The 21,837-nt window shown below is 42.3% G+C and overlaps 1 protein-coding gene across 1 annotated transcript in view; it reads left to right on the plus strand.

The window, feature by feature from the left end:
* The window catches only part of LOC109469536 (sodium channel protein type 4 subunit alpha-like), an 83,105-nt gene that overhangs the window by 26,344 nt on the left and 34,924 nt on the right, over window positions 1–21,837 (plus strand). Inside the window, 4 exon segments of the mRNA XM_019768068.1 lie at window positions 15,664–15,794; window positions 19,492–19,572; window positions 19,895–20,023; window positions 20,488–20,588. Coding sequence (XP_019623627.1) covers window positions 15,664–15,794; window positions 19,492–19,572; window positions 19,895–20,023; window positions 20,488–20,588 — 442 coding nt within the window.

Genomic DNA, 21,837 nt, shown 5'->3' on the forward strand with positions numbered 1-21,837 from the left:
CTTTTCATTATGAAATCTACGTGGTCATGAGGGTTGAACAAATGGGACAGAATATGGTTTGGCGAATAATCTAGTCTTCAAGTTCATTTCTTTACAATTTCGTCTTTTTTCGTTTGATTTTGGCATTCTACGACATTGGTATAGTTTTTATTAATTTTTTGTAACTTATGGTATATTTAAGCTCATTTTGCAACTGTTTTGAACGATTTACATTATGGTTGAAAACTTTTTTTTTTTGGAAACGGCCGAAAATTCATGCGCGCGTGGATGTCATCCATATAATCAAATCAACATGGCCTAATGGGTAAGCCCGGTCATCTGAGCAGATTTATAGAACGACATAAAAATTGCAGCGGGGCCCGTTGTTATCTGACAGTTTCACGGTCCGGGGCGACACTTGATGAGAAAAATGGTCGATACCTGTAAATTCTGCATGAAGAAAGAATTGGTGGTCTACAAACCTAAGAGTTTAATATACGGCCTGAACGATCAGCGGGTGAACTGAATAGGAGCACGGGGACGGAAGACACAACTGTGCTACAGAAAATGGCAACCAACAATTTGTTATTAAAGCCTAGGAAAAAATGTTGTGTTTCCTGTTTCAGTCCTGAAAAAATAGGCCCTGTAGGTAGGGATTATCTTTTTGTTCTGTTTTTTTCCGACTTTGGCGATGTCTAGTGATCCAACTTATACCAAGAGCTCCTTCCTTATAGTATACAATACAGTTTCAACAAAGTAACACTTTGACGAGGACACTTATATTTTTTAGATGTCAATGTTGGAAAACTGATTGTACAGTGTTTCATCACCCAGGTGTCAGATCACGTGCACACAAAGGCTAGGGTTAGGCCACACCAAGTAAATTGTATGGATGACGTCCTTTGGAGACCCTAAATCTAATGCGAGAGGGCGAAAAAAAAACAAGAAGGGCCCTAAAAAAATAGATGCCTAGATTAGAAATATACTAAGAGACGACAAATGTTAGGACACAATTGGAATGAGGTGACACAGTGTAACAAGCAAGAAGTCTTTTCTTCATCATCAAAACAGCAATAAAGCAGGTGGAACAGTGGACAGTGAAAAATTTTCTGTTATTGACAGGATGGTCCTGTCAATAGACACTTTCTTCGTATAGACACTTTCTTCGCGTTACGGGTTTCACGTCAATCTGACGATTTGCGACACTGTCGTGACTCGATCTTTGGTCATAGTTACAGGAAGTGAAATTTCTTGTTTTTTATTCTAGGAAGAGGCCAAAATCAATGCGCGCGCGGACATCATCCATAAAATTTACTTGTGGGGCCTTAGCAGTTTTTTCTAGGGTCGGTCGGGAAACTGGAAACACAATATTTTTTTCCTAGGCCCAAATTTATTACTCACGACGTTAGGACTCGGGGTACTTTGAATTCTTAGGAGGAGTTATGCAACAGTAGTTACGATACTATCAGAATATACCGCAGAATTACGTGTCCCATGCCTGAATGTCTGACTGAGCATTCCTATTCATTAGGAGTTACAGGGCTTTATCATTTGTGTCAAAAGATTAAGTGACGGTGTTCCATGGATCTTACTTCTTGATCATGGTGGAAAATCAACATTCCAATACACAATTTGAATGAGCTGTTGGCGAAACAGAAACAACTTGTTTTCAGATGCGCTACGACACAACGTACCTGTTCATGATCGCACAAGTTTGTTTAGTCGGTAACATTGTTGAACACAAACAACGGCGTTGCTAGCTTGTAGAAATTGTCCTCCAGCATAATAACAAATCAAAGTACCGGGAAATCTGTCTGCAGCTTTCATATAGATTCACTATCCATTATTCATCGTTGCACCCCTCGCACAGTGCTGACGACTGTGAAATTCTCAAATTGATCGTGAATGCGTTGGCCGTTGAGTGCAAAGGTGCAGCAGCCAATGGAGCGTCTCGGGACGTAAGCACTCGGTTTCAACATTCATTGACAGTAACACACCCCACCATTGGTTTATAGCATCTTTCATCTACCTTTCTATACAAACTGCTGCCGTTAAGATTTCCTAGCGTGTCGCTGGCTTAACTCTTTCTCGGTAACGCTCGATCTTTTCTGGGAAATGCGGTTTATTACACATGCTGGGTGATTTGTTCGTGAGTTTACTACCGGTGTGGTCTTGTCACAGTTGAAAAGGTTTTAACTTTCAACGTTTCATCAATGGGTCATGAGTGATGTTGTCCCTCTTGAAAGCAAACTAGGCCCGGCCCAACCGCCGCGCCCTGTATACATTCAGCGAAGTGTTCATCGGTGTATGTAGATAGAATATTCCGCACTTCGATCTTTCTCTATGAATATTTATGGGGGCATTTACCGCTACATCAAACATGTTCTCAAGCTTCGTCTATCATCCCGTGTCCATCTGTCTAGAGCTGTATGTGCGATCGAGCAGATCTCAACTCCTCTGTCGTATCGTACTTTTAGGCCACACCAAGTAAATTTTATGGATGACATCCTTTGGAGACCCTAAATCTAATGCGAGAGGGCGAAAAAAAACAAGAAGGGCCCTAAAAACAAGATGCCTAGATTAGAAATATACTACGAGACGACAAATGTTAGGACACAAATTGAATGAGATGACACAGTGTAACAAGCAAGAAGTCTTTTATTCATCATCAAAACAGCAATAAATCAGGTGGAACAGCAGTTGTCGTCCTGTCCTGTTTTCACGTTACGGGTTCCACGTCAATGGGACGATTTGCGGCACTGTCGTGACTCTTTGGTCATAGTTACAGGAAGCGGAATTTCTTGTTTTTTTTTTCTAGGAACAGGCCAAAATCAATGCGCGCGCGGACGTCATCCATAAAATTTACTTGGTGTGGCCTTAGAACATTTTTCTGGCGGCGAGTGGAAACGGGACGAAATCTATACGGCCCATGCATTACTTCCAAGCGGAGATGGAATCCTACAACACAATGTTCTGTCGTATCGATCTCACGAAAGTGTTAAAAAAAGCTGAATACGTCTTTCCTAAGGGGAGCCTAACGTTACGACTTCTACTTTTGTGTGGACGGGCCTTATCTGTAAGCTGGGGAGGAATTTCAATGGAGCGTAGGAGCTATGGGGCGTCCGAATGTGCCGTTTGTTTGATACGTGTGGATGATAGAAGCTATACCGAGGACGTACACAGTACGTTACCCTTGATTACCACTATCGATTTTGGGGATTTTAATTTGTCCAGGCTTTTGAATCCCTTTGGGTTGCAAAAACTGTCTTCTGTCCGGATAATACGACAACTTACATCGGTGCAGTACATGCATGTCGTCCCCAACTTAGACATGTACCTCCTCTGTTTCTTGCCGAGAGATTCCGTTCAAAAAATAAAGCTCCATTGCCAAGACGACCGCCCTGCATATGTAAAGAGACAGGTTACAATCGTCTACTCTCCAAGCAGAGGTTTCGGTTTGGGCTTATTTTCGGCGTGTTTTTAGGCTTTTTTTTATCGGGCTTTCTTGCTTGCACTGGTATCTTCTTTTACGCCAAAACCCAAACCTATGCTTGGAGGGCGTAAAAAGATACCAGTGCACACACACACACACAAGATAAAGCTCAATAAAATAGCCTTAAAAAACGCCAAAAAAGCCAAAACCCAAAGATTTGCTCGGAGAGTAGTAATAGTCGATGCAATTCAAAGTCCAGCGCAAAGGCACAAGGGAAGGGGAGTTTGCAACGCAGCGCACATTTACATGTATGGTAGCATGCAAGTATTCATAATGTGAGCCAGAGGGCAGTGTAGCTGAACTTGGGCCTTGAATCCCATTATAAGGCGGGCTATATTTAGATCGGCACGATCGTTATATTTCTCCACGGCATGCAAACGTGTCTGGCATTCATGACCCCCAGCGCGACATCTACTGTCCGTTTGCGGTTGGATGCCATCGCGTGGATCACGGGACAAGAAAACAAGAAATACGTCACAGTGTGTCTGGAACGTTCGATCGTCACTTCTGTGACAGTCCATGTAGAGATAGGCTATCTTTACAATACTGGTAACGTTGTGCGCTGCAGTATGGTAAACCTGTTTGACAGTGAGCGACCTTGACTGGGCAATTACTAGTACATGTAGCACGATGTTTTTTTAATGGGGAAGACCGTTTCTACGATCACTCGGCGGTTTATTCGGTGGTTCTCGCACCTGACCAGGGATTATCTCACCATATACACCTCGAGGCGGGGCATTAACCCTTTAGTATACAACAGGGAGAGCAGAACTATATAGTCTGATACAATCCATATTTCTATGCTTCATACACCTTAGCAGTATATAATACAGACAAGTTTATATTTCTAATGAACTTGGATGAACCTTTGGTTATGAGACGCATCTGATCTTACCTTTTTATCATTACTAAGAAGGAAAGAAAATGAATTCACTTAGTTGTATAGTTACTTGACAATGTAGATATGTACCGTCATCTGTATGTTATTCTTTTTGTGCCCTGTACTTAACCAAGTGGGTATGCGTGTACAATAATGTTTTCATTCATTCATTAAAACCATGCTCTACACTGGAGCATAGGAGCGATTGAAGATTTATAGATAGCTACAACCGCCATCCTGGTAATTTAGGCCACACCAAGTAAATTTTATGGATGACGTCCGCGCGCGCATTGATTTCGGCCTGTAACTATGACCAAAGAGTCACGACAGTGCCACAAATCGTCAGATTGACGTGAAACCCGTAACGCGAAAACAGGACAGGACGACAACTGCTGTTCCACCTGATTTATTGCTGTTTTGATTACGAATAAAAGACTTCTTGCTTGTTACACTGTGTCACCTCATTCAAATTGTGCCCTAACATTTGTCGTCTCTTAGTATATTTCTTATCTAGGCATCTTGTTTTTTAGGGCCCTTCTTGTTTTTTTTTCGCCCTCTCGCATTAGATTTAGGGTCTCCAAAGGACGTCATCCATAAAATTTACTTGGTGTGGCCTTATGGTATCTACGGTGTTGCTTCGTTTTCATTTCGGTTTGACATGGTGGTTGATGGTGCGCCGGCGCCCTGGTAGGAATCAGGACGGATAAATCAGCACGAGCACGTTTGGAGTACGTGATTGCCCGAGCGTGCACGGGTGGTATAGCACCACGTCTGATCAGCACCAAGGACAGTGACCATTCCTGTCAATTATTTCTGTAGGTCAATTAGGCCATGTTGATTTGATTATATGGATGACATCCTCCGGGAGCCCCAAAACTGATGCGCGCGTGCGAATAAAAAAAAAGTTTTGCAAAAAAAAAAGTATTTTCATTATGAAATCTACGTGGTCATGAGGGTTGAGCAAATGGCACAGAATATGGTTTGGCAAATAATCTAGTCTTCAAGTTCATTTCCTTACAATTTCGTCTTTTTTCGTTTGATTTTGGCATTCTACGACATTGGTATAGTTTTTACTTATTTTTTTGTAACTTACGGTATATTTTTGCTCATTTTGCAACTGTTTTGTACGATTTAAAGAATGGTTGAAAACTTCTTTTTTTTTTGGAAACGGCCGAAAATTCATGCGCGCGCGGATGTCATCCATATAATCAAATCAACATGGCCTTAGTTATGGCCTGTTTTTTTCAAAAGGCACTGGTACGCAAAGTGGCTTTTTAAAGTCAAATTTCTTCAAATTGCACGGGTGGTAGCAGAACGTATAAATCAGCACCAAGGACAGTGACCACTCCGCTCACCATTCCTGTCAATTATTTTCTGTAGATCAATTAGTTATGGCATGTTTTTATTATAAAAAAGGGCACTGAAGTACGCAAAGCGACTTTTAAAAGTGAAATTTCTTGAAATTGCACGGATGGTACGGGCAGAACGTCTGATCAGCACCAAGGACAGTGACCACTCCGCTCACCATTCCTGTCAATTATTTCTGTAGGTCAATTAGTTGAGGTCTGTTTTTTTTTCAAAAGGCACTGGTACGCAAAGTGGCTTTTTAAAGTCAAATTTCTTGAAATTGCACGGGTGGTAGCAGAACGTATAAATCAGCACCAAGGACAGTGACCACTCCGCTCACCATTCCTGTCAATTATTTTCTGTAGATCAATTAGTTATGGCATGTTTTTATTATAAAAAAGGGCACTGAAGTACGCAAAGCGACTTTTAAAAGTGAAATTTCTTGAAATTGCACGGATGGTACGAGCAGAACGTCTGATCAGCACCAAGGACAGTGACCACTCCGCTCACCATTCCTGTCAATTATTTCTGTAGGTCAATAAATTATGGCCTGTTTTTAAGGCACTGAAGTAGGCAAAACGACTTTTTAAAAGTCAGATTTCTATGACACTTGAAAGAAAGAGTTGTCGAAAGTGGCATGGGAACACAGAATGGCAAATAAGGACAAACAATTTAGTTTATCTGTGGCGTTTTTCCTACATGTATCTGTCGACTTCTGTAATAAAAAAAAATAAAAGAATAAAAAAATATTCGGCAGGGAAGGAGGGTGGGTACCAGGTACTGCAAGTACAGTCCAATGCTTTTGTAACATGGCCAATAAGATTGCTCAACTTACGGAGACCCTAGTGACGTTAACGCTAATCAGTTTATCATTCCTGTCAATTAATTATTCATTCATTGTCACATTAGGTCTTAGTGAACTACATAATAAAGGGTCAATGACTTCTGTTCTGAAAGCATTGACGTAGGCAAAGGGATTTTCTAAATCCGAAATCCCTCGATGAAGATTTAGATGGATTTAGATTAAACCGTATCTAAATGTACTGCCGAGCATTTGGTTTCATGTGGATGTGAAATTTTATTGCAAATACATGCCGGAGGGCTAATTGGAAACAACCTGTATGAAAAAGAAAATACAGTGATATAAGAGACTACGTCTAACATTGTACTACATTCTACAACATAGGCGGAACTAGTTTTGCTGGGTTTATCTATGTGTTACCTGGAACAATAAGAGCTGATCGACCTCAATTTTTATGTGTTTTTTGTCCCGAGTGAGACAACCGTAGGTCGTATACGTAGCAGAACATTTGTATACCTGACGATAAACATTGTGTATAAGAGCCCGTACCCATTCGTAGTAAAGAAATCACCATACGATGGCATTCTACTAGGGAAAGTAGTGTATTTGTCGTACAAACGTAGATTATGCTGTCTTGCTCCGGTAAAGGGCTGTCTGAGATCCTTGTCGACGGGTTATTCCTGCTCGAAAATTCAACGACGTTAAAATGGTACGTACGACACGGCTACGCCGAGTATGCCCGCACCGTAGGAATCACATAACGTAAACTTGACTGATGAGAAAGACTCAAAAGTACTGCGACAGACTCTTCGTAAGTTACAAGTCGGGCCCCATGGGTCTTCATGCATGATGGAGTGTCTACTGCAAATCTGACTAACTGATTTCTAGAAAATATGCAGAGCTTTAGAGTTGACGGAAAGTACGAGTAACCAACTTTGACCTACGAAGAAATTTACGGCGGACGCCTGGTAGTATTTTATGGCTGAGGCACATCAGATGGGTGTTCCTGACAGGAATCTTAAATATATCGTTTGCACAGCCCAAAGTTGGATGGGGGTGGGAGTGGGCCAGCTGCACAAAATGTTTTTAGAGTCTGTATCTGTCTCGGCATAGCCGGCAACACACCAGATTCGCAGGCAGGCGGCACGGCGGCAGCTAGCTATATCATACACCGACCAACCTGTTACACCCAATCTTTGCACATTTAATTGCAGGAGTTGTTTAGAGCTTTCCAGTGATGATGCCCCAACTGTGCTTGGTGGCAACGAGTTCCAGTCTACGACAGTTCTTGGAAAAACGAGTTTTTGAACACTTCAACTCTTGGTTGATAACTCTGATATTTTAAGGCATGACTGTTCTTTTCTGGGCTGGTATTAGATACAGTACTTAGTGGTTGGTACGTTCACAAGATTTGAAACATTGTTGAAAAAAAAAGACCCATAGCTTGATGAGTCGGTGAAGGTTAGACATCCAGGTAATAAGATACACACAAAAAAAAACAACACGTATTTGCATATCAATCAATAGTTCGTGCTTATAAACCTGCATTTCTCCTGCAGTCTCTTAGTGTCACTGACAAAAGGTAGTGGATGCTATACCTGAAATGTCTGACCGTTTCCAAAATCATATCCAGTTGCTTGGGTAACCCATGGCTTGTATAACGTGGTGCGAAATGTTGCAGTATATAAATCATACCGGGGCATCTATACATGACGTCAGGTTACAAACAAAGGTGCTACAATAGAAGACAAATTACGTGTCTGTTGGATGATGAAGAGGTTTCTTTCTATCCTCAGAAACAGTTGTTCGCGTGTGTGTCGCCATTTTGAGAATGTGCACGCACAGATACAGAATGGCGTTCCATAGGTACAGAATGGCGTTCCATAGAATCCCCGTAGTCCGTACCACCCGGGTCAGACGTTTCTCCGAGATGTCCGTGTTTAGGTGGCCTGATCTGAACCTGGAGTACTATGGAGACACCGACGGAGAGGTAACGTCGTGATTGTTGAGTGTGGTGAGGGTGTGTGTCGGATGTTTTTTTAGAGATGGCGGCCTAAACGATGGTAACGCAAGTGTCACACATGCGGGTTACAACAGAGTAGCGAGGGGAGGTTCGAACGATTCTAGATTCTGAGAACCATTCTAATGTTTAACGTTTTACACTTGACCAACTCTCCACGTATTAATCATTGTAGCGTGTTACGATATTGCTGCCAGTTTACGGATCGGTACATGAAGATATTTGAAGTAGTGTTGTGCTTCTGTTGTCAGGAACAGCCTTTCTAGTTTTCTTAGACCAAACGTCTTTTCTCACATACGTCATACGACAACAGACAACGAGCTTAAAACTGCGCAACTCCTCTTCCCAACCAAAGTAGCTAGAATAGACAAACCGGCAAGGGCACCCAGGGGCACACTTTTTTTTCATTTGAGACGTGTTCTTCATTTACATGTATTCACCAGTGATCAGTTTGAGGCATATTTGTTTTGTTAGTGTTGTCAAGGGTATGTTTGATCTCTCTATGAACGTTAGTCAACTTGTGATAGTGTCGACCGAACACTTAAGTATGAAGGATGTAATGTTTCCTCCTCACTCGTTAAAACAGAAGGTAGCACGAGATTCGTGCCCCGTACAGATTCCATATATATTGAAGACAATGTAGGAAAATCCACCTATGAAGGATTTACAGCACGTATCATTGTACTGCCTCCATGATTTCTCCCTGACCCCGATTGTGTATATGTGTGGCGTTGTTCTTATTATGACGTCTGTTCTCATCGTAAAAATGATCCATCAAAATCATTTCTGCACAGTTAGGTAACTGGAGTAAGTGTTTTGAAGAGACACAGCGGTGTGTACGTTTGTGTGTGTGTGTGTTTTATTTGTGTGTGTGTGTGTTTTATGTTTGTGTGTGTGTGTGTGTGTTTTGTGTGTGTGTGTGTGCGTGCTGTGTGTGTGTTTTATGTTTGTTTTGTGTGTGTGTGTGTTTTATGTTTGTGTGTGTGTGTGTGTGCGTGCTGTGTGTGTGTTTTATGTTTGTGTGTGTGTGTGTGCGCGTGTATGTTTGTGTGTTTATATGTGTGCGTGTGTTTGTGTGTGTGTTTTGTGTGTGTGTGTGTGTGTGTGTGTGCGTGCTGTGTGTGTGTTTTACGTTTGTGTGTGTGTTTTATGTTTGTGTGTGTGTGTGTGCGTGCTGTGTGTGTGTTTTATGTTTGTGTGTGTGTGTGTGTGTGTGTGCGTGTATGTTTGTGTGTTTATATGTGTGTGTGTGTTTATGTGTGTGTGTGTGTGTGTTTATGTGTGTGTGTGTGTGTGTGTGTGCGCGCGTGCGTGAGTGCTGTGTGTGTGTTTAGATTCTGCTGCCCGTTTCAGAACTTTGACACACATGCATGGGAAAACAAAAGAGCATTTGATACATAGTCGTCACTGCCAAGACGAGCGGTCTTGAAAAGGCAACACTGTACGGTTACAACAAAAACAGTCCACTCTGTTTTGATGTTGTGACTTGGACGCAATGTACCGAGCTAGGTTTCAGCCTACGTGTCATGTCCTAGCGGTCGTTCCAAGTTCTGGATTCTTCTTTCCTATTTTTGCCTTCGCCAAGAAAATAATATTTTTCTGTGCTATTTGTGGGTGTGTTTACGGACAGCAAAACCAGAGAAGCTGTGGCTGGACCCACGTGGTATCTCGTTTTGGGTAGATCTCCTAGCGGATTTCAATGGTACTGCAGCAGAATGTCTGATTTTTATATCTCGTGTTCTGGTCATGATAAGGCGATGATTTTGTACCGGTAGATAGCTGTTGGGATCGTGAAAAAGTGGTGTATATTGGGGCCCGCCTAGCAGTTTTTTTGGAACTACAGGCGCCGATTTAGTTTCAGATTTTGAGAGAGGATTACATGCTTTGGCGGAGGTATGAGATCGCGGAGCTCTAGTTGATGTCTTCTCTTTAACCAGTAACGTGGCGGGCCTTAGGGGGGGTCGATAGAGTTAGGAGAGACATGGACATGATGGCGCCGCACGGACCGCTCGCACGGCGGGGAGAGATAGAACAAGCCACGGCATTACGGCCCGGACTCACGGGTCAGGATCTCTCGGCGTTTTCTTCTTAGATCGGCGCCGCTGATTGTACCATCTATCATACCTGAAGTACGGCTTCTGAAGGAAAGATGGAAGTCAAGCATACATGGGGAGGAACCGAGGAGTCTAGGAGCAAAAATTACCGCTCCTCTGCTTGGATTTACGCTTCAACTTTAAGTGGAAATATACCGACGGGTTCAAAACAAATCAATCACAACAAGTAAAATCTGAGATTTTAGACCTCCGGGCTTTTCATTGTATATTTTTACATAGGTTTTTAAACAAAGAATTTATCGAGACCGGACACCCCTCTGTGTGAGGGGTCATATACGTGGACAAGACCGAGAATAGCTTAAACACGCCAAAGGTCAACGGTCGCGACCACTTTCCCGATCAAATGGGTGTTTTGGGCCCACCAAAAGGCACCATTTCACGGCCGAAAACACATATACAATAAAAACAAAAGAACGTGCATCATCTGCAGCCCAATAGCAAAACATACACCGAGTCTCAAAAGAATCCGTCCACCCAAACGCGAGAAACAGCTGCGAACATGAAAATCTAAATCTCTCACAAAACCCTTCCGCGGAAGGATGTCTCCTCCCCCGGAGGTAACAAGGCCCGCCTGCCTTCTGTCAGAGTCTGAGAAGATGCTTGTATCCTATGATTTAACCGTCTGCGTACTTTTTTTCTATATTGAAAAAAAAAACAATACAAGGACAAGAAAAAATGGGGCTGCACTCAAGCTATACACTTATCTTAAGAGCCCCACTTGACATTTAACTTGAATCTGAACCAATCCAAAATAGATAAATAACAACAAAGGTGTGCGCTGGAAAAAAACCCTCCCCATGCAGCAATATGTTAACAATAGCAGTGCTAGTATTGATTGACTTCATTTAACAAAGGTAAAGTCCGTCTTGCAGAGGCAGAAGAAAAGAAGGAGAAACAAAGCAAAGGTTCAATGATAACACTGATGATTTTAGATGACATAACTTCTATATCTTCAGCATAGAAACGTTTGGAGTCTTACAGAGGTAGATCTAGGTCTGCATACTTTCTGGCCACCCTACCAGCTTGTTGGACATATGGCACACGCCCGTCCCTGTCTCTGATTTGCGGTCTATCTTTCGGCTTTGGTCAGTGCAAATGGTGCCTGGTGCGAACAAACTAGCACGTGCCAGGAATTTTACACTGTAAAACTGTTATCAGTGAAGTGTACACTCCTACAATGAGTAGAAAAAATCGGTCAAGTTATGGATTTTTGAGTCATATACCGCTCTATGATTTTGGAAATCCTGCCAAATACGTCTGACGGTCTGACTCATTAAATTTTCATGCATCAACAAACTTTCTGCAGTCAGTCAATCTGCATTACCTTTGTTTTTAGCAACGATGTAATTGTGGTTTATTTAGTGACATAATTCAAGAGGCTATGGATATCGATAGTTGAGTATGTAATTTCAAGTGTAGTTAGATCTTGACCTGATGCTTAGTACATTATGTCTAGTACGGTTGTTTTTCACGTATTGTAATGTTCACGCTTGTCTGTGTGTATGTATCTACAGATAGATTTGTTCCGACTCAAAAAAAAATCATTTCTGATGTTTGACCATCAGTAACATGACTTTGTCAATTTCTAATGCATTTTTTTGCAATCGGTTCTAAATGTTTGGGCATGTGAAATATAGTTTCGTGTACATTATACTCAATATAGACCATTTCAATTACAAGCTTATAAGGTATCAATCGGGATGAAGTCATTTGCCACAATGTCGTTTTGCCCCAATCACGATTAGGCCATGTTGATTTGATTATATGGATGACATCCGCGCGCGCATGAATTTTCGGCCGTTTCCAAAAAAAAAAAGTTTTCAACCATGCTGTAAATCGTACAAAACAGTTGCAAAATGAGCAAAAATCTACCATAAGTTACAAAACAAATTAATAAAAACTATACCAATGTCGTAGAATGCCAAAATCAAACGAAAAAAGACGAAATTGTAAAGAAATGAACTTGAAGACTAGATTATTCGCCAAACCATATTCTGTGCCATTTGCTCAACCCTCATGACCACGTAGATTTCATAATGAAAAGAACTTTTTTTTTGCAAAACTTTTTTTTTATTCGCACGCGCGCATCAGTTTTGGGGCTCCCGGAGGATGTCATCCATATAATCAAATCAACATGGCCTTAGTTAGTGAGACAACCTGACATGTTGTGATCTGAATATTTGTGCTTAAATAATGATCAACATGATCAACTTTTGGAAAACTGTACAACATATAAAAGTGGCTAGAAATGCACGGCCCAACTATGAAGAAGAAAAAAAAAACACAGGGTTTTGCTGAGGTTCAATACATGATGCCATCCATATTGTAACAGGTGCGGAAATGCAGCCTTTCGATTGGCCGAAGATTTAATGAGTTGATTGAGTGACGTTCTAAAGTACCTGGGTTACCAAATCGCTATCTAATGAAGAAATGGGCTCCATGTTGATGGTTGTGCATTTGGGAAAGGCCGTCCATCTTCTATGGACCTGCTTAGCAGTCCCGGTTCGTGTGCCTGCCTCCCCATGCTAGCTGGTACACCGAAAACAAGAACATACAGTATTCCTCGCACGTTTTTAAACATATCACGGCATTTAATGCGAAACGCTTTTAGATTGTTGTAAAGTTTATTGCAAATCCCTGCCCGAAGGCTGATAAAGAGTTAATGCACCGCACTTCGGTGTACATGTATATGGTGAGATAATCCCTGGTCAGGTGCGATAACCACCGAATAAACCACCGAGTGAGCACAGCGAACGAGGCTGTTTATGATAATGGTGTGGTCCAACAAGTGGTCGGCTATTCTAATAACCGACCACTTCTGTGATTACGGCCTGGTAACCAATGGGAAATGGAGCCTTCTGATTGGTCGACGTCTTCTGGCTATATGATAATTGCAAATAACTAGCACAAAAGAACATTGAAACAGACTACAGAATAGTAACTACAAAATCCAAATGTAATCGTCTGCGACTATGTTTACATATAATATACTTTGAATATGATAAACTTCTATGTAAGATCTACGGTTGGTTAATCATCTTGGTACGAAATGTAGCACAAGGCCATGCCAAAGTACCGCTGGGCCTTAAGCCCTGCTTTGTTGATGCAAATGATGAAGTAACATTCATTTGCAAGTGAAGCAAAAGTCCAATCTACTGTTGCGTCCCAAGTCATTAAGCCCCCCTAACAAGTGTTATTCCCTGATAGATACAGCCTGAGTGGCGGTTACGCAGTTCTGACGGTCGGCGGGATCCCGGGGTTGGCGGTTTAACTCGCTTCAGGCGCCCGGCGTGAGCGTGATACCTTCCCGTGCGTCAGTTCGTGCGCAGGCGTGACGTGCTAACGTACGAGATAACGCGTCTTCCCTGGCCGCGAGGGAGTGGAGAAAACAGCCCGGCGACAACAACACGGGTTGTTACGGCATTAAAGTTCAAAGCACCAGATTCCAAAATGGCAGACGGGATCGTGGGCTGTGCCGAGAGATTACTTAGCCCGAGCTTTGATGTGTACGAAACTAAGTGAGTTTTTGTTGGTTGACTTTCGTACCAGAGGCAGCCATGCCCTACAATATCATATCATCCCCGCAGCAAAGGACTTCTTTAATACCTCTCTTTTCCAACGTTCTATACGTGAATGGAATAAGTTGCCCGCCCAGGCTATACGAGCAGTCAGTAGATGCCTTTAGGGCCTCCTTGCCGTAAGGTCCCCCCCCCCTCAGTGATACCCCTGGAAGGTAACAAAGAAGACAAGACTTGCTCGCAAACTTGCAGTGATCTTGAGTGTGGGTCTGTCTGTGACGTGAGACAAGAGAATAGAATTTGTAAACGTCAAAAACACGTTCTTTGAGCAGACTTAATGCAGTTTGATGAAGCCACGGGCTTTTCAGAAGAGACCCATGGGGACAACCTACGTCTGCATTTGCGTGAAACTTTGAAAGATTTAAAAAACATATTTGAGGTACAGTTGCAACCCAGAGGATGTAGAGGGTGTATCCCACAATACATTGCGGTCCAGTCTTCCGAACAGGGAACTCTGGGATACGTCTTCTACCTCCTCTGGTTGCAACCATTACATCAAATTGTGTTTGGCAACCAAATTCAGTAGGGGCTTTCTCACTGGATAGATGCAGTTAGATATGCAAGGGTTATTATTTTGATGTAATCTCCTAGTATTCTCTCTGCGAGCTCCATGTTTGCACACTCATTACGTTGATTAACATCTACGTTATTTGAGAGAGTGAGGAGATCCCTGGGTGTACGAAAACGCCTGAGTTACCACTCAATGAGATGCAAATGGCTGCATGCTGGGGTCCCTTTTCTGGTTGTCATTTTCCCTCAGTAGTCACTGTAACGATCAGATCACATGAGTGGGAGGTCGTTACACACGGAGGCAGCTGATACCCCGGCCCCATTTATAACCAGTGATAAAGCAGTAACTACCGCTGCAGTGCCGTCGACATCTCACTTAATGTGCGATCTGAAACCGTTGATAATCCTCCTCCATATCGGACCATCAGGCGCTTTCTGCCTGCGAGCGATCGCCTCACCAAGCACCCCGCTACAAAAGACTAAATAACACGAAAACTGAATTCATTCTTTAACATTTGATAAATATCTTAGGCACGGTGTTACGTATTGCAGTATTATAAGCATCCATCTATTTGTGTCTAAATTATTCGTAAGTCATATCTTAGATATTTTAAAATCATTTTGATTACCAAGAGGAAATGACAGGTATTTTATGACAGGTATTTTATGTGTTACACGCATTGCAAGTGTTCCATGTGTTATATGTGTTCCCTGCATTGTATGTGTTCCAAGCGTTGTATGTGTTTCATGCGTTGTATGTGTTCCATGTATTGAAATTGGCAGCTTTCTTGTCTAATAGAATTGCTGTTTTTTTATCATTTGTAGAGAAATGTATGTTTATCAAGAAATCATTAGTATGCGCAGGATGCGCTATCTTACTTGGATTTCTAGATAACGTTGAATTAAAAAAAACAACATATTTTGCTATCTGTTTCTCCAGACGTTCTGCGTCGTGTCCAAGCACTTCTCCGGGAGGAGGCACATCCATCGGATGAGCGCCAGCAGATCTCTGTACATCTTCTCCCCATTCAACAAGCTCCGTCGCATCGCCGTCTACATAGCTGTACATAGATATCCTTTTTCCTAAGCTTCATTGCCCTTATAAAGCGCACCCCATCTCGTTAGAAATGTATGGGCCGCTGCTAGTGTAAAGCCTCCGGGCTAATACATCATTCATCAATGTCGGTACTAGAGCCCGCCGCGGGCGGCCCTACATCCGACTTGCCGGCAAGCGCCGATGGGTGGTGGAGGGGTCCCTTCGAGGTGATTTGTCAATCCGCTCTTAAGGGCATCCAGTGCAGTTTTTTTAAAGGCTTGGAAACACAATTTTTCAAAGCCAATATTCCAGCCATTTATCTACATACTGAGTTGAAACCACACTGTCCCAATGTATGTTGACCCTCGTGGGGCAAAGATTCTCAAAATTCTGACGGAAAATGGTTAATGGAAGGGCCCTTGGTTGATCTTTAAGGTACCATCCATAAAAATAAAGGACTCATATTGGGGCTTGTTTCTGCAGTTTTAAAAGGCCGAAGTATGAAATACTGACTCAAATGTACTAATGTGGAGCAGTATGTGTCAATATCACAAAGATTGCCTTATTCAGAATGTTTCCAGTTTTGCTACCCTAAAATCGCATTGGATGCCTTTAACAGCTAGGAGGGTAGAGAGAGAGAGAGAGAGAGACTTTAGACTGAATGAAAAGAAGGAAGGAAAGGGCGGAGGATGGTCATACTTGCGGTGCGGTGTTGTCGTGTAAAATACTAGTACTGCCGTAGAAGATGCTGCAAGTCCTCAATCGAGGATACGTGCATCTCAACTAGTAGAGTTATCCCACTAGCTAACTGTATACTTCTAATGCGGGCATCTTACCAAACCCCGAGTGTCGTCATGTTTATTCATTACGTGCAACCAATTAGACCAAATGATTTTACCAAATTCACCTATTTGTTAGATGCTGCGTTATCCAATTTTACTTCAGCTTTTTGAAATATCTGGGGACATTCTAAATGCACAGAGGAGCACGATCTATCTTACTTGGTCACGTTAAGTTACCGCAGACGACATTGCAGCGGCAGACAATCTTGCACATTTCCCTTATTCCGTGACTTTGAACAATACCAAAGCCAATGTACCGACTATGTTTCATCCAATAGGAAACGTCCGCACAGTCCCAGAGGGACCGACCGTTTTGTAGTGATGGCGCCGAAGTTTCAACCAATTACCGAGTCTGACAGACACTGTACTCGTCAGGTTCGACTAGAATTGGATTATAATACGTCTCTTTCATTTCTGTCTAAAACTATCATTGTTAAGGCTACGCAGAATTGAACGTTCGTGTGTGTTGAATACTGAAAACAATGTGTGATGCAACGTCCTTATGGCAAAGCTATAAAACCGAATGTATTAGCGTGGGGAGGGACAAGAACTAAGTAAGTGGGATAAAAAGCAAATGAAGTCCTTTGCAGTACTCATGATAGATGATTAATTGGTATTTTAGAAAAGACATTGTAAATTAAAGTTCATGTAGATACAGATCGTAAAGATCGACCAAGTAACCATTTCCTAACAGAATTCTACTAAAACATCAAGCTGCAAAAGAAATGGTGTTACAAAGAGACATAAAGCCAGGTGGCAAAACAAACGACCACAAAGGTCACTGGGAACTCTGGGATACGCCGTGTACCCCCTCTGCGACCACACCAAGTCGGTAGTAGCCTGGTCATCACCCCTTCGTGATCCTCTGGAGATCTCGTCGGTACTAGGACCACTGCCCGCCCGCCCAGGCTAATTAGCGAGCTTCCGTAGAGAGTTTTTACGGGGGATTCAGGTACCTGACTCACAGTGTACCTCAATCAATCACTCAATCAATCAATAGCCTTTATTTTGACTGGAATGCCCTGTCGGCCTTGCCGCTCTTCCCAGAGCTCCAGTTGGGGAGATGGGGTAACTGAAAAACAATGATGCAAAAGAACAAAACAACATAGCCGAATGGTATTAGCTTTAAATGTTGACAAGATATTTTTGTAGACCAGTTAACAAGAGATTCATACATAAACGATGCCGTGCGCGGTAGCTTACTTTACAGCCTACATGCCAGTCATCATACACGCGCGAAGTCGCTAGCTCCTGGGGCTTTAACACATGTACATACTGCTAAAAATAACTCTTGACAATCAATTCCAACAATCTAATAAATGGTCGATGCGTTTATAACCTGGCTTTCTTGACTTGCCCTCCAAACCTGACCAGACACCTGATGATTTTTTTTTACGTCTTGTTAAATGGCAAACCGCCAGTAGCTCCTTTTCTACCGGCTGCTACATACCTGTGGTTATATGTACGAACTACGAAAGAGCGGTAGGTGTCGCTGCAGTAGCGAGCAGAGTGTCCATAGCCTAGTTATTGTGACACGACTGCACTCGTGCTTACGCCGTGACAACTTAAAGGCGATAGGAAAAACAAGATGGCGTTTCAGATAGGAAAAAAAAGATGGCATTTGAGATATCGTACGGTCTTCATCAGCTACCAAGACGTGTAAAATTATGAGCCAGTTATGGTGCTTGTTGCAACCACTGATACATCTCGTAGATATGAAATGTTGTGTCATGGAAACACTTGAGTACATCAAAATCGATCGGTCATTATTTGTGACAGCAGCAAAATGCTAAGGTCAAGGACAGGATCGCAAGTGAGAGACGATCAATAGGGCATTTGTAAGAGACCGTTTGCACCGTTGCATCAGGGGTGCTGGTGTAACGGAAATGGAAAGAAACCTACAGAGGGTGTCACTGGAAGACAGAAGAAAAATGTTCAGACTATGCATGATGTACAAAATGACTAACAAACTGGGGGACGTACCAACCACTAAGTATCTAATGCCAGTCCAGGTAGGAAAGAACAAGAGGCTGTCATGCTTTTAAATATCAGAGTTATCAACCATGCCAAGGATTGAGGTGTTCAAAAACTCGTATTTTCCAAGAACTATCGTTGAGCGGAACTCGTTGCAACCAAGCAGAGTTGGGGCATCATCATACATCATGATCATACATCATCAGAAATGTGCAAAGATTGAGTGTAACAGGTCGTTCGGTGTGTAATATAGCTAGCTGTCGCCGCTCCGCGTGCCTGCGAAGTTGGTGTGTTACGCCGAAGGGCGGTTATACCGGCTATACTGATACAGATTGCACCACACCCTCCCAGTAATGCTCAGTAACGAACAGTTGCACCGCAAATATGATGTTGACTGGCCCCGACAGGTCTCGTGTCTCAGGGGGTCACTGGTAAAGTAGTCGCGCTCCTGGCCGCGACCTTGAAATCACGATCAATAATGAAAGGTCGCCCGTGGTGTTGGAGTCTGTCTCCTGAGACCTGCGCCCACCTGAAAGGCGGGGGTGTTTACCTGTACTGGCACGGTCTGCTCGGAGTCTCGGCTGGGCTTATTTTTTCATGTATTCATGAGACGTTTCTGGGATTTAGTTCGCTTGTCACGCATAGGTGGTACATTCCGTGCTGAAACACACGTATGGTGTGCATTAGTGTCCTTTTCAAAGGACGTTGCTGGGTCAAATAAACCACCATGGCCACTCACTCACTGTGTTTGCTTTTGAGATGATAATAACATCGAATGAAAACTTGCTTGGCTCACAGGAAGTTTTTAAACTTCATTGTTCTACAATATGTACAATGTAATATGCTAACGTTGCCTGGTCTAAGAGTTTGTATTGATTGGAAGAATTGATGTTTGTTTTCCTTGACTGAATCTTACATTTTTCGATATTGCTGTGATGTTGACGATTGTAGTGAACTGTGTGTTCCTTGCCCTGACGACCCCGATTGAACTTTCAGAGTAAGTTCTTTATTATCTTTATTATTAGTACCTCATGAGCTCCAAGTGCGCATGTGCAGTCGTGATGCATTGTGGTCTAAGGTCAAAGTTAAAGCCGCTGGCCACGTGGTATCACGACTGCACATGCGCACTTGTAACTGTGAATTTAATTTGTACGTATACCTTATCTATATTATATATCGTGTCTATATTGTCTATATCTATGTATACAAGATAACAAGAATTGAATTCGTAAGACTTGAAATACCAATTACTGGAGTGCTTCGTGTCAAGATTTTCGCGATTTGTCTTAATTCTGACAACTTTTTGTATCTCCTCCAAGGTGGGTGTTTACAGGGATCTACACCTTGGAGATGGTTGTCAAAATCATCGCCAGAGGATTCATCCTCACCAAGTTCACCTATCTCAGAGATCCGTGGAATTGGTTGGACTTCTTAGTAGTATGTTTAGCGTAAGTATCGCGTCTACCCGTGTGTTGTATACATACCTTGGACTTGAGCCTTGCCGCTAGCCTGGATGTGACGACAATGATGTTGTAAGGTCATTGATACATCGGACCATCAACAGCATATTGAGCACAATCCCCATCAAGTCCGTTGTTCCATTGTATGTGACCGAGACGCGTTCTAATTGCCAAGTCTAGAACTGTTCGACAAAATACCACAAATTATTTCAACATCGAAACAAGCTTTTTTAAAATCTATGTCAGCTCTCACTCAGCATTAGCATCCGGACTGTCGAGACAGAACACAGAGTTTTGCGTTGAGTAAAATAAGAATCAACTTCAAAATTAAAATTCTCTCTGTACGTCATCATAGCAACTGTCACTGAAAGATTGTTCCAAAGTTCAACAGTTGATGGTAGAAAAGCTTCAGTAGCAAACATCTAACCCATGTGCTGCATTTGTTCCAACAGGTTCGTCACATTTTCGTTATCTGAGTTAGACTTAGGAAATTTGACAGGCATCAGAACCTTCAGAGTCCTAAGAGCACTCAAAACCATATCAATCGTTCCAGGTTTGTAAAAGGCACTCTTTTATAGGTGTGGTGAGTGGTAGTGGGTACATGTATACGTGTACATACATGGCGTGTTTGACTGAATAGATGACCTAGGATATCTGATGGCGGTAAGAGGGATGTCAGTATTGGTAATAGAAGATCACAGTAGTCTGCCAGATTACTTAAAGTTAAAACTTTTGATCCGACACAAAGCGATTCTCTCACCTAGAGCTTTCGACCAGTCACTTTGGTCTTCCTCAGTAGACTGACCCATTGAGGCTTGTCACGTGGCTTCTTTGAAGTGTGATGTCAACACTAGGTCAAAGGTATCTGGTAGATAAGAGGACGTGGCAAATCTCACTGGGCCAGTCTACTGAGGAAGACCAGAGTGACTGGTCGAAAGCTCTAGGTGAGAGATCTCCTTGTGTCTAATCAAAAGTTTTAACAATCATGTAACTATAAACACAGATAAAATTTCATTATAGTCTGTCACATTATTCAAAGCATGTGCTACAGAGAATGAATCATTGTACTAGACTGACTGTCATGTTATGTCATGTGTCCTTGTAAAGCTTCGGCATCTGGTGCACTATCATTAACATTGCAACTATTGTTAGGCCACACCAAGTAAATTTTATGGATGACGTCCGCGCGCGCATTGATTTTGGCCTCTTCCTAGATAAAAAAAAACAAGAAATTTTGCTTCCTGTAACTATGACCAAAGTCACGGCAGTGTCGCAAATCGTCAGATTGACGTGAAACCCGTAACGCGAGGTGTCGGAACAGAACAGAAAATTTTTCACTGTCCACTGTTCCACCTGATTTATTGCTGTTTTGATGATGAATAAAAGACTTCTTGCTTGTTACACTGTGTCACCTCATTCAATTTGTGTCCTAACATTTGTCGTCTCTTAGTACATTTCTAATCTAGGCATCTTGTTTTTTAGGGCCCTTCTTGTTTTTTTTTCGCCCTCCCGCATTAGATTTAGGGTCTCCAAAGGACGTCATCCATAAAATTTACTTGGTGTGGCCTTATCCTAGTTGTACTACTTGACTTGACTTTTGAATAATAATACAAAACGTTGCATCTGGTCTATATTGATAATCCCCGTGTTGTGTGCATCATTTAATACACATAGAATCTTTTTAGAATGACTATCTTTGAGTACGGCTGTCCATAATCCTGTTAATTATTGGCAAATTAAGGTTTTATGGACTAATATGTAGAGTATGTACATGCCAGATAAATATATATGCGTTGCCAGCC

Source organism: Branchiostoma belcheri, unplaced genomic scaffold (assembly GCF_001625305.1).
Source record: "Branchiostoma belcheri isolate BF01 breed outbred unplaced genomic scaffold, Haploidv18h27 scaffold207, whole genome shotgun sequence".
NCBI lineage: Eukaryota > Metazoa > Chordata > Leptocardii > Amphioxiformes > Branchiostomatidae > Branchiostoma > Branchiostoma belcheri.